A 14,421-nucleotide genomic window follows, 5' to 3' on the forward strand; every position below is an offset into this window, starting at 1 on the left:
ACAGCCCAGTAGCTGAGTTTTCAATCAAGGCACTGCGTGCGCACACACTTCCAGTGGGAGGACTGCCACCACCATGTGTGAGACACAGTTCATGTAACTGCACCAGCAAACCACAAACAAATGCACTACAGAGACCCAAGCATACATCCCTGCCAAAGCCAGAGAGCAAGAGACACACACACAGCAGCTCTGAGTAAGCTTGCCTTACTGTAAAATGGCCAGGTAGACACACAAAAACTTGTTAGCTAAAATGTTTAGCAAATGGTGCTGGAGTTTATAAGTGCAGCACTTAGTGCCTGCACAAGCACAAGTGTCCTTTTCCGTAGTTTGTACTAGAAGGGAAGAACTTCAGAGTGTGACCTCTCTCAGGGTAGGTCTACACTGCAAACCTTACAGCCACACAGCTGCAGTTGCTCTGCTATGGCACTTCAGTGTAGACACTACCTACACCAATGGGAGGGGTTCTTCCATAGGCATAGGCAATCCACTTCCTTGAGAGGCCGTAGCTAGGTTAACTGAAGAATTCCTCTGTGGACCCAGTACTGTCTACACCAGGGGTTGGGTCGGCAAAGCTACGGTCTCAGGAATGTGGATTTTTCAAATCCCTGAGACACGTAGCTATGCTAAGGTAAGTTCCTAGCATAGACCAGCCCCCAGAAAGAAGTTATTTGGTTAGGTCTGCAGTTCAGGGCATGTCTACACTATAATCTTAAATCAACTACATTAGGTCAACTTACAGTCACCACAGTAATTACACCTCTACCCCGATATAACGCAACCTGATATAACACGAATTTGGATATAACACGGTAAAGCAGCACTCGGGGGGCGGGGGGGCAGGGCTGCGTGCTCTGGCGGATCAAAGCAAGTTCGATAGAACGCGGTAAGATGTTTTGGCTCCCGAGGACAGCGTTATATCAGGGTAGAGGTGTAGTGTGCTGGCTGATAGCCACACTTCCCTCCTTCTGTCAGTGATGTGTCCTCACCAAGAGCGCTTCCATCCACTGAAGAGGGCTGACAGCCATGGCTCCCAGCTCCGTGCAGCTCCCCAACAGGAGTGTGTGTGTGGGGGAGGGGACAGCTGCCCAAGGCTTCTTGCCTCTGACGGGGAGATCCACACCTGGAGTCTGGCTGCCATGCTCCTGGTAGGGAGCCAGGACCCCGGCGGGGGGCAGCAGGGCTCCAAGTGGGGAGTCCAGGTGGCAGCCCAAGGTAGGAGCCTGGGGGCTTATGTTGAGCTAACTCTGTAGTGTAGACCAAGCCTTGGAAACAGCACATGCTTCCCACTCTGGCTTCCCCCTCTCCTCTGGCTCAAAGCACAGGTCAGACGAGCTCCGGTGGCTCAGCAAGCTGAGGTTTCAGTTTTGTTGTACGGTAGTCAGCCATGAAGCTTTGTTTCTCCAATAGCAGACCTCTGAGTGCTTGGCCTTCCTGGGAGACCTACAGCAGGTCAATTAATTTCTGATTCTCCACCTTTAAAACAGGAAGTACAAGCGGGGGGAGGGCTTGGGTTTTTTCCTTATTTTTCTGTCAAGCTCTATGCACCCCTAAGCGGGTGTAGAAGTTATTAGCTCAAATAGCAATGCTTAGCTACCTCCCAGGAGTGTGGTAAAGCACTGCCAGCACCTGAGACAGAGCAAAATATTGTACAGAGCTTTACATCTTGGTTCAGTAACATTAGCTAGTTCATTCCTCCACTTGTCTAACGCAAGCAGTGTCCACTTCATAGCCTCTTTTCTAAGGAACCATGGTCATTAGGGCTGTAGGCTGCAGATCTCTTCTCATTTCTTTGACCCTTGTGGTAATTTGTCATGTTTACTGTATATAGTCAGTCTGTCAGGTTTTCCTGATGTGCAGTCTGTGGTTAAGATTACTAAACAGTGCTGCAAGTTAGCGTCTGTAGACTTCATTATATTCCTTTTTTCATTTTAGACTGATATCTACTAAAACAAGTTCGTCTTTCCTAAAACAACCACACGCAGATCCAAAATCATTAAAAAGAACATCCCCCAAATCAATTCTACCAAGTCCACGTTTAATAATATTTCCCAGCCTCCAAATTGTGCTAGGCGCTATCCAGACATAAGATAGGATATAGTCCCTGACCTGAAGAGCTTACATTCTCCATGGGCATGCCATGGAAAGGTAAATCTAAAGGGAGAGGACAGGAGGAATGGGGACAAAGATTACAAATACAAGATCATGTGTCTGCTTCAATGGATTCACACAAGCCTGTTCTTTCTTCCCAACAGTAGCAAACATGGGGGTGAATGTGTGAGACTGGTTGGACGCCCTAAGGTGCCACCTGATGTGCTGAGATACCACTGAGCCTGCCTGTTCTGCCAGCCTGGGCCCCCTTTCTACCTCTCTGGCTGAGCCAGGCTATTAAGCCTCCTCCAGCACACACACAGTCAGGGCCACACTCAACTGCAGAATGACACAGACATGGAGATCAGCTCTGGGGACTTGCTCTAGCACTCAGGTGTCCATCTCCCCGGGAGTGCAGACCCAAAGGTATATTATGAAACCCGCCTCCTCCCTCAATGTGGAGGAAGGTATGCACAGCCTCTCCTCCCCCCATCCCATTATGAATTGCACAAATGGGTTATATTATAAACAAGAAATAAGTTTATTAACTATAAGAGGCAGGTTTTAAGTGGTTAAGGTAGCAAACAGAGCAAAGCAAAGCAAATAAAACAAAACACACAGACTAAATTTGATTCACTAAAGAAACAGGTTACAAAATGTAATTGCTCACCCTAAATATTGTCACAGGTAGATTACTGAGTCTTGAAAGGCAGCTGCACTGGCCTGCAGCCTGAGACTTCAGGTAATTCCACTTACAGCCTGGATGCCCTCCCAGCCTAGGTTCAACCCTCTCCCCCTCAGTTCAGTTCCTACTTCCAGGTGTTTCTCAGTGTCTCTTTGGGTGGGGAGGCAGAGGAGAACCACAATGATGTCACTCCCTGCCTTATATAGCTCTCGTGTACGGTGGGAATCCCTCATCTCCCAAAGGAAGAACACTAGCATTCCAAGGGGTGGGTCCAGTACCAGGTGACGCAGATCCACGTCTCTGCAGGGCTGAGGCAGCCATTACTCGTAGCTGTCTGGAGTGTCCACAGGAAGACTAAGCTCTTTCACAGTCCATTGTCTTTGCTAATGGGCCATTAGCCCTGTCTGGCTTTTCCATTGTAATATCTGAAGGGCTAGTTCGGGGTGACACCCAAAGTAACACATTTGAAATACAGATACATAGTCAATATTCCTGACTCCAGATACAGAAATGATACAGACATACAGATTGGATACCCACATTCAGTAAATCATAACCTTTCCAATGATATCTTACACAAGCCATCTTGCATAAAGTACATTTTAGGTCATATCCATATCATAAGCATATTTCATAAAGAATATGGAGTGTAATGTCACAATGTGATCAAGCCAGTCATGACTTTTAAAAAAGAACTATTACCCACCCCCTCTTTTCTATTGACTAAACTCCAAGAGAGGAACAGCAACCTCTGCAGCAAGAAGTAGAGCAGAGCCCATCAGAAGGAACCAGCTACGCTTTCTGAGTCTAAGCGGTTTAAAGACCTGAAGTCAGCAGTTTTGCCTGAATATGGACTGCAGCATTTAGCACTTCGATTCTATTAAATTATATAAAACACCAGAAATAGAGTAGCTGGCCTCCATAGCTTACTTCTGGTGAAATGAGAAAAAAATCCCCAAGATTACTCTAGAGAGATCCAACTACACTTGCATCTCTAGTAATAACAGCTGAAAGTAAATTTAAGGAAAGAGACATAAAAATCCGCCCAATATGGCACCCAAAATGCTCTCTCAGACTAACATGGATTCCCCCGTCCCCATGTCCCCCCGCTCCCTGCAGGGCTCTGGTGGCTTTGAAAATATTAGAGCTCCTATGTGACACGTATAACCATTTGACCCAAACTACATCTAACCCCCAGAAAAGATTTTTGGTTCTAGCTTCACAACTTCATCCAGGCTACAGACAGGTATGAGGACACACAAGAAACATGCTTGTTCCCAACTAACCTGCACATCCCAGTGCAATGAACTGATCTCCCTCTCTTTTAAGTTCAGAGCTCTACAAAATTCATTACCAGTGGAGAGAGTCTGGATTTTGCTTTCTGAAAACCTCAAGAGAAACGGAAGTAAGACAGCAACCTACAATGCAGAACCGAGAACTACTGAACTCTGAAGGCCATTTCTGTTAAGAGTCAATACAAAACCTACACCTACCTCGTTCTCCATTTATGAACCCAGCGAGGAAGAGCAGAAGCAAAATGTGTTGTGGAGCAACTTTTGCAGCTCCAAAAAAGTCCTATTTCACCTGCAGTGCAGCTAGTTATTGTAATCTTACAGGCTTTCAACTTGCTGTTGGATCATGTGCAGGAGCAAGGCATAACTGTTAGTTTTCACTCTTCAGCAATAATATGAGCAGGAAGTGGAGTAACCACAGTTTCCTCCTGCTAAACACACTTGTACTGAAAAACAGTGAAAAATCTAGTTGATGTGAACAAAAAAAGGTCCCAGTGGAAAAAAAAAAGTCAGATGAACATTTAACAGTAGCATCTTCAGTGCTGCCACTGATCAAAAGGAATTCTCTTGAGGTAGTTCTATGGGCTGTGTTCTGGAGGTCAGGCTAGATTATCACAAAGGTCCCCTCTGGCCTTGGAATCTATGAATCAGCAAAGCAGTGCTTTCCACTTAGCAGGTACTCATGGTTTGAGGGACTCCAAAGTCTAGCATGGAATAAGGCAATACCAGAAATAGCAAAGAAACCACACTGTACTAACTGCTCAGGATCCATCTCCAGCACTAACTCTCCTTGACTATCAGTCACCTGTGGCTTTCCTCGATCTGTGCCACCAAGACAATGGAAATCAGCTGGGGAACTCTTGCTAGTAGTCCCTACGTGTGTAGATAGGTACTTATGCAAGGAGTTGTGAATGGAGATATCCCCCCAATGTGAGACTTTTAAAAACCAGCTCCCCTCCCTGCTTTCACCTGTGCTACAGCCACTTAATACTTTAAGACCCTACACCAAGCTTTTTAAGATCAAGACTTGGAAAGTTCTGACAGGGATTAATTCATAATTTATGGCAAGAGGACTTTTTAAATAAGGCCCATGTCTATGTTACAAAAAATTGCCAGCCCTTGAAAACCAGGTCAGGAAGTGTGTGCCTGACAAGGCATTCCAGAAGACAGTCCTGCAAAGACCATGAAAGGAGAGTTCAAATAAGCTTTGCAAGGCTTGGACATAAATTGCAGAATATGGGATCAGAAGAGTAATTAGAATTAGCTGCAAGCAATTTCACATACAGCAATAAAATTAAAAAGCCCAACATGATTATTCCCTAATGTGACAGACTTGTTAAACAGGGACAACACAATTTATAATTTAAGGGGAAAGTATTTTACGATTTATTTAATCAGCCAAATTTGTTAAGCTTCAGAACACTATACTCCCTTAAGTGTTTGTGTGTAGTCATGTACCATTGACCATTTACACATAAACACCTCGGGCTGGCTTCTTAACTGGGTGTATCTTGGGTGATGGATAACTGGCTGCCAGCAGCAGTACTACGATAGGCGTAGCCAGGTACAGAGGGAAACTGATGAGGATTAGGATCCCAGTGAGGTTACCTTTACAGCTGGACTCAGCAGGTCAAGTTGCCCTTTGCAGCCAGTACAGGACATGAATGAAGACAATTCTCCACTCTTGCTGGATACAATTAGCAATTTCTAAGTATTAGATGCAATACTTCTTGTGTGTCAGACTAGATATAGCAGAAACATATACACTTTGGGGCAGCAGGACATAATTTTTCCTTGAGATTTGTAAAGCAGCCAATGTGGCCAATCAATTACAAAATGAACACTCCTTTGTCATCTTCTGCCATTAGAATCTCCAGAGGTGTCATTTCCTAGTCCTCCTCCCTTTGTTCCTTCCTGATCATCGCTGTGGCATAGCCTGGGATGAGTCAGGGTGTAGCAACAGAAAGAAATTCAAATAAATGTCTGTTACAAAAGGCATTGGACTGGGACCAAGAGATCTGCTGAGAAGACCCAACTGTAGAGATGACAACAGTTTTGAAAGGCTGCGTTTACTCTTGGAAAAATTAAAACTGCCAATGGCACTAATAAGAAAAACACACACACACGCCCAGGAGTCTAAGGTTCAGACAATTAGTAATACAAAATATGGAGCATTTTACTTCTAGGTAATTAGTTTTAGTGTGGAACCAGGTTAGAAGGCAAATACCAAAAGCTAGCTGGTGGTTTGTGTGAAAGAAATGGTTGTCTTAGTCCAACTCCTAATAACAGTCAGGTATTCCCACTGAAAACATCTCAGTCCAGATCCTTAGACGTATTTAAGCACCTAACTCCCAATATCTTTGGGGATCTGGGCCTTTACTGAAAGTGGAAACTAGGATGTAAAGTGGAGAGGCCATGGGAGAGTGAACTATATCCTCTTGTCCTAGGCCTGTCCCGCCAGCTCACACCGAAGGCCCATGAGTGGGCTTGCACGTTTGGGGAAGTAGGCAGGAAGGAAGCGCTCCCTGCCAGTAGCCGATGCTGTATGGACTCTGGATAAAGTGAGTGTCTCTTCTCCAGAGAGTTCAAGCCATTTCATGGCTCCTTTTTAAAAAAACACATTCACATTTTAAACCAAGAGCATGACAGACAGGGAAGCAGTCAGACAAGTGGCACTGTGCGTTTCAGACTTTGCACGCTGCAGAGATCTGCAGTTACTGGTAACGAAAGGATGGGATGGACTGTATCTAGAGCTGCCCCCTAGCAATCTGATGACTGTTTTCAGGCAAATTTTTCACACTGAGCAACTGGAAGTGCCACACTGACACTGTTAAAGGGGTGATGGAAGAGCTGCTAGTGGAAAAAGTAACTCACCCAACCACAATGAAATCAGTGATCACGGCAAAATTGTAATTGATATTTGCATTCTACCCATCTAGAATTCCCCCTGCAGCTTGAAGTGGAAAAGCCTCTTTCACTTCCTTATTTGAAGTGCTGCGTCTAACATTGCTGTGCTGTTAAACAGTGGCTGACATCACCCCACATGTGATGCACTTTAGTGATGGTGAAGGGAGACAAGGGCGTAAAGCTGGAGGGATTCTTTGGGATGAAAGGCACCACACAAACTCCTCCCTTTCCAAAGGTCTAGGCTGTTTATCCAAGCCTCCTGGATTTGGCACACTCTGCCCCTTCTCCCTAGTTTTAGCACGTTCCAATTCAGTTTGTTATATCTGGTTGGTTTGCAACAGTAATTCCATCTACCAGATGGATCGTTTAGACTCAAACCGCAATCTGTTCTTAATTGATAGAGAAGAGAACATTTTATTTATGGAGTTAGCACACTAAGCCAGATCCATTGAGAAATATTCATGGAGCACACATCCAATGATTCTGCTTTTCAAATAGCTGTGGTTTGTTAGCATTTTCTTTTTTTTAAAAAACAAACAGTCAGCTCACTGGAGAATGTATATATGCAAACAAGTTTTTCAAAGGGAAACAGTGGTGAGTGGTGATTGGGGAGCAGGGATAGCTCAGTGGTTTGAGCATTGGCCTGCTAAACCCAGCATTGTGAGTTCAATCCTTGAGGAGGCCACTTAGGGATCTGGGGCAAAAATTGGTCCTGCTAGTGAAGGCAGGGGGCTGGACTAGATGACCTTTCAAGGTCCCTTCCAGTTCTAGGAGATTGGTATATCTCCAATTATTACAATCAGTACGTGCATCAGAAATAGCCTGTATTAGTGAACATTGGGAATACATTAAAAACAGTCTACACTGATTTTGAGAGCACTGCTTGGCATTACCTAATATCAGAAAGATATCCATTCTGGCTGATTTAGCACAGACAGAACTCAATCTATCTAAGGAAAATTGCACTTTTGTCAATGTCCTATAGCAGCTACAGAGAAAATCCCTAACTGATGAACATTTCTATGAGCAGCCTCAAAGGCTGCTGAAGTAAAGCTTTCCTATTGTTTATACTGCAGCTGTGCCTGGAAGCCCCCAGTAGAATTAAGACACCCCCCCTTAGGCACAATAACATGAACACAAAAGAAAACAAACCGTCTCCTGCCCTATGAATTTACCATCCATTTTAAAAACACAAAGCACATTCTTCTGCCCTGTGCATCCTCTCCCCTCCCTTAAGTGGAAGGCAGTCAGTTCAGAAACAAAACAGACTACATATTTCTGTAGCATCTCTCATTTAAAGTCTCCACACACTTCACGAAAGGTAGTTATGTTTCATTCCCATTTTACAGCGGGGGCAGACTGAAGCACAGATATTAAGTTGAATTATGATGAATGCTCTCATTGAGGAATTCGTGACTTTCTACGCAAGAAAAACAACACAGTTTGGGTTAAATAAGGAAATTTATCCTTCCGCTGACTACAGCAACATCACCGGTAACATACAGAAATACTTCTTGGATTTGCCCTCTAGAACTATTCGATATAAAATAACCCATAAGATTTACTGAACCCAACATGATTTCAATTCCTGGAGTGCTGGAGGTTTGGTACAGACAATGCAACATTCATACACTTGCTTCAAGTACAGTCTCATAACTGCGCAGGGCTTTACCAAGAGGCAGCAGCATGGACATACTTGCAGTCACTTTCACACAGCTGCCCACAAGGGTCCAATTAGCACAGTGGCTCAAACTTTTTTTACTGGTGACCCCTGTCACATAGCAAGGCTGAGTGTGACCCCCCCTTATAAATTAAACGCTTTTTTATATATTTAACACCATTATAAATGCTGAAGGCAAAGAGGGGCTTGGGGTGGAGGTTGACAGCTCGTGACCCCCCCCCTCCATGTAATAATCTCTGACCCCCTAAGGGGCCCCAACCCCCAGTTTGAGAACCCCTGAATTAGCAGCAGTGAAGTGTACCAAGTCTTGTCAAACTCACTCTGCGGCTGGAGAAAAACAGGGAACACCATCTGAGGCACTAGAGCCATCTGACTGCAGACTCAGGGTGACAGCAATGAAATGCTTCATATACAGTAAAAAGAACAGGAGTACTTGTGGCACCTTAGAGACTAACATTTATTTCAGCATGAGCTTTCGTGAGCTACAACTCACTTCTTTGGATGCATAGAATGGAACACACAGACAGGAGATATTTATACATACAGAGAACATGAAAAGGTGGAAGTATGCATACCAACAGGAAGAGTCTAATCTTCCTGAAACCTGTTCATATACAGTAGATTCTCTTCACTCCCAATTAAATACAAGCTGACATTCTGCAATAACAGAGTAGGATACGCTCTCATGAAAGAAAGCTTCCCATGTACCATTGGTGAGGGGATTTTTAAGCCACGATCTGTTACGTAAAGCACTCCTTGTACACTAAACTGCAATTTATCTTCAATTAAAATCCCATGTAGACTACTAAGCAAACTAGGCGCAGCCATCAGTACAAAAAAGAGTTTACTTTCACTAAATTAGATTCTCCAGTCAAGCACACAAACTTTATGTACAAGCAAGCGTAACACTGCCATTTTCACCTGAAAAAACCAGAAGATTGAACTCTTGCCAACTGCAGTGTCTATCTCCTGTCAAGCTGACCCCAAAGTACTTGTCAAAAATATTAGCAGCAGATAAACTCATCTATGAGCCTCTTATGAGAGGCTCATTAAAAATCATTACTGATTGATTAGAGGCCAAAACCATCAAGACAAACACAAAAGTTAGACCCTTCTAACAAACTCCTTAAGTGACTCAGTCTAGACTAGATAACAAGGAAAGAGACTCCAGCCAAAATACTGGAATGGGTCTATTGGGGAGCGAAGCAGGGAATGAAAGCCACAAACCCCAGGAACTCATGAAATGAACTATCCGTGGCACCATAGGCACCAACTCTGTGGGTGCTCTGGGGCTGGAGCATCCACGGGGAAAAATTGGTGGGTGCTCTGCACTCACTGGCAGCTCCCTGCCCAGCTCACCTCTGCCTCCACCCTGCCTCCGCCTCCTCCCCTGGGCGCACCGTGTGCCTGCTTTTCCCCCCTGGCTCCCAGCACTTGCACCGTGAAACAGCCGACTCACGAGGCAAGCACTGGGTGGGGGGACACACAGTGCGCTGGGGGAAGAGGCGGGGCCGGGGCAGGGATTTGGAGAAGGGGTCGAATAGGAGCAGAGTTGGGGGTGGGAACTTTGGGGAAGGGGTTGGAATGGGAGTGGGGAAAGGGTGGAGTCGGGGCAGGGTAGGGCACGAGCACCCACCAGCACCAGGGAAAGTTGGCACCTATGCATGGCACATTTGCCCAGGGACTGGCAAACCATCAATGGGAGACTGAATGGGAACACTGGATCCTCATGTGAAACGGTTGCCTGTATAACCTCTACATGCCACAATCTACACAGGACAGAACTACAGTCACTGAACAACCGAAGTTGCATCCAACACTTCCAAAGTACTGTTCTCCCGGATTAGAGGAGGAATGCAACATAAAAACTACAAAAGAATGTTACTCTGACACCTCCCCGAAGCTGAGGGTATGGCTACACTGGCGATTTGCAGCGCTGGAAAGCCTCCACCAGCGCTGCAATTAGTAAGTGGCCACACCTGCAGGGCACTTCCAGCGCTGCAACTCCCTGGCTGCAGCGCTGGCCGTACACCTCACTCAGCATGGGGAATAAGGATTCCAGCGCTGGTGCTGCAGCGCTGGTCCTCAAGTGTGGCCACACACCAGCGCTGTGATTGGCCTCCAGGGTATAAGGATGTATCCCAGAATGCTTTTAACTAAATTACTCTCTTTGTTTTGTTATGCAGCCTCTCTTTGTTTTGTTGTGAACGAGCTCCGCGCGGAGCTCTGTTGCCATTGCCGCTGCTGCTTATCTAAAAAACAAACAGAGCTCCTGTTTGCTGTGATCATCTGTACCTGGCTGTAAACAATCAAATGAGATTGCAGGCAGGGAGTGAATGAAACAGCGGGGAGTCGTGTTGGCTGCAGGCTGTTTGCAATTAAGAGTTAAGACTAAGGGGTTGGAAACATGTTCTGATTTTTCAAGGCAGGAAGCTAAACACACAGTGTTGGCTCCAAAAATCCACTCTCTCTCTCCCCCCGCTCCCTGTCACACTAGACCCCACCCCACCCCCCTCTTTTGAAAAGCATGTTGCGGCCACTTGAATGCTGGGATAGCTGCCCATAATGCATCACTCCCAACAGCGCTGCTAATGCTGCAAATGTGGCCACACACCAGCGCTGGTAGCTGTGAGTGTGGCCACACACCAGCGCTGCTCCTACACAGCTGGATGACCAGCGCTGCAAACCGTAAGTGTAGCCATACCCTGAAAGACAAGTATGCACCACCCAGCACCAAGCCCACCACAGCAGTATTAGGGAGTGGCAGCGCCTCTCTTCCATTCAACAAGCTTGACACAGATGTTAGTTCTAAGGCCTACTCTGCCCCCAGATTCTTTTGTACCATGATGGGTGTGGTTTCCACCACCCCCACCCCCCACTGACAGTCATACTGATATAAAGGTGCCTTATGCCAGCATAGTTATACCCCCTGCCATACAGAAATAAGCAATACTGGTATAAGACACACTTATGTATCAGCGTAACTGCATCCAGACTAGGTGGGTCCTCTCACTTTAACTTCTGTGTTTAAACAAGTCCTTAGGCCAGTTTGGTTTTTTATGGCAGCGACTGAGGAGTTAAACCCTCCCAGCTGTTTCCTTCTGATGAAGTTGGGCGGTGACTTCTGTGTGATGACCTTTTACACTTTGCAGCGGAAATAAAAGCTTACCAGAGAAACACACTTTTCCCTTTTCTCCTCTAAGTGATTCTAAGCAAACACTGCGCCCTCTGCTGGAAGAATCGGCTATGGACTATTAAAACAGCAACAGCTGGGTAGAGAATCCTTCTTGAATGTGTTACCTATGAGCTCCTTTGGCATAGCTGATGTGCGAGGGTAAAGATACTGGCACAGCACTGGAAAGCTGCTAGTGGTTTGCTAACACGGCCTGCTCCATCAGCGTGCGTCACTTCTACGGGTCCCTCTACAGGAAGATCAGAGATGTGCTAGCCCAACTGTATTCTAGACCAGAGGTTCTCAAACTGGGGTGGGGTGAAATGTATTCTGGGGTGTGTGAGAGGCTTACCGGGGGGGGGGGGGGGCAGGAGAGAAAGAGAGACCTTACCGCACACATTTTACCCACAGCAATGAATAACTAGCAAAGCTGACTCCTCCAGACATATCAGGCCCTCAGATGACACTGTGCATTTGACTCTAGATGGCACTGAGCATTTCGATGGATTTCTGCATAGTATTATACAAAGTCATAGAATCTCAGGGTTGGAAGGGTCCTCAGGAGGTCATCTAGTTCAACCCCCTGCTCAAAGCAGGACCAACCCCCAACTGTTGTTGCCATCTGTCCGTCAATCCGTTTGCTATGACAGGCTGTGCACATTTAATTGTGAGCACTGACCACAATCGCAGTTTCGCTCTTATTACAATGGATCGTTGGCTCATTCATACAACAGAAAAAAAGAAAAGTGAAAAACAAAGAAGCTGAAACTGATTCAAGTGAAGCACCACTGCCACATTTTATTTATTTATATTATATATATCTCACATAGACTTTAAGGTCAGAAAGGACCATGATGATCATCTAGTCTGACCTCTTGCACAACGCAGGCCACAGAATCTCACCCACCCACTCCTGTATCAAACCTGTGTCTGAGCCAGTGAAGTCCTCAAATCATGGTTTAAAAGACTTCAAGATGCAGAGAACCTTCCAGCAAGTGACCCGTGCCCCACGCTGCAGAGGAAGGCAAAAAATCATGGCCTCTGCCAATCTGCTCTGGAGGAAAATTCCTTCCTGACCCCACATATGGTGATTAGCTAAACCCTGAGCGTGTGGGCAAGACTCACCAGCCAGACACCCAGGTAAGAATTCTCTGTAGTAACTCAGCTCCCATCCCATCTAACATCCATATAAGCACTTGTGGGGCGTGAAGGGGGGAGGCTATAGACTATCCAGTACACATGGGCTTACCAAGACTTGTCAGACCCCCAAAAAAACCAAGTTCACCCTAGTGAGGGAAACTGTGCTAGAGACACTTTTGTGATGAACAACTCTGTACTGATTTTTTTCTATTCAGTAATAGAACTGCACTTCTGTCTGGCTCAGAGGAGATCTGATGCTCTCTTTCTGTCTGAGAAATAGTGCAATAAAACACAAGCATCACTGACCTATATGAATATTCAGTTCAGACCTTTACTACACTGGGGTATTTACCCTGGTTGCAGCCATTGGTGTCAAGCCACTAGTGTTGCTGTAGCGGTGCAAACTCTAGGTGAAAACAAGCAAAACTGTACAAAATCATGGTTTGCATCAGTGCAGATAACCGTGGCTTGAAACCAGCCCTAAGCTGCAATGGGGCCAAATTGTGGCTGTGTCTGTCTACACCAGGGGCTTGCACCAGTGGCTGCCATCCCCACCTCATCCCCCAATGGCTGAAAATCCTCAGTACAGATAAGGCCCAAGAGGTGGAGGAGGAGATGGAGGGTGAGTATAAGGAAATATGTGATTGCGCAGTAAACTGATGACAAACTATTTTCCAAGTTAGAACAGAATTACATAGAATTCAACAGATAACCGAGCCAGAAAGTTCTGTGCTTTCTTCCCCTCCATGGGTTGCAGAGATACATGGTAACGGCAGGAGTTAAGCCAACATGGTTTGCAGTGTCATCAGAACTCAGAAGTATTTACAGCTTTCGCTGCTTTCCCAGCATTTCAGATCACATAAGAGTTTTATTTTCAATCCCATAGGAAGTGTCCCCCACCCTTCACCCAGTTTATTTTAGGGAGATTTGACTTAGTTACAGAAGAAAAGAAACTTTACAGACCGGATTTGTGGGTTTTATGAAGAGCTCATTGTTTGTGTTGTGATGAGCAGGCGACTGCCAATTACAGTCTGCACACCACAGACCTCAGCCCCAATCCTGTAATCACATCCGTGTGGTGGACTCCCCAACCTGGGCCGAGGCCCACTGACTTCAGTGGCCTCCACATGGGTGTAAGGGTCTGTCTGTGTTCTGGTTGCAAGATCAAGGCTCTAATCGCATAAGAAAAGTGGTCCAGTTTCATTACACAAGAGTTAAACTTTAGTTAGTTGGTAATTCCATACCAGGCAGACTCAGTTACTCTCCAGATGCAATCAGTAGAAAACATGTGCCTTCCGTTTGTCATCACACTGACAGCAAACAAGAGACCTCAACACTGTTCTGTAATCCTACCTCTGGATCTGGACACTGTCCCACTCCGACCTCCCTCGTGCCTTCCCCTCCCAACCTCCACCAGTCAGACTTCTGGCTAATGTCACCTATTAGCTTCACTGTG

General features: G+C 45.8%; 1 protein-coding gene across 5 annotated transcripts in view; it reads right to left on the reverse strand.

Moving 5' to 3' along the window:
- CCM2 (CCM2 scaffold protein) overlaps positions 1 to 14,421 on the reverse strand; it is a 95,089-nt gene that overhangs the window by 42,411 nt on the left and 38,257 nt on the right. The window contains exon 1 of one of the 5 annotated variants that reach the window (XM_045003808.1): positions 4,267 to 4,384. The exons of the other annotated variants lie outside the window; for them this stretch is intronic. Within the exon in view, the coding sequence (XP_044859743.1) occupies positions 4,267 to 4,278 (12 nt within the window). The 5' untranslated portion in view covers positions 4,279 to 4,384. Of the gene's footprint in view, positions 1 to 4,266; positions 4,385 to 14,421 lie in introns of those variants that run through there. 5 annotated transcript variants of the gene reach the window in all.

This window comes from Mauremys mutica, chromosome 2, assembly GCF_020497125.1.
Source record: "Mauremys mutica isolate MM-2020 ecotype Southern chromosome 2, ASM2049712v1, whole genome shotgun sequence".
Lineage (NCBI taxonomy): Eukaryota > Metazoa > Chordata > Testudines > Geoemydidae > Mauremys > Mauremys mutica.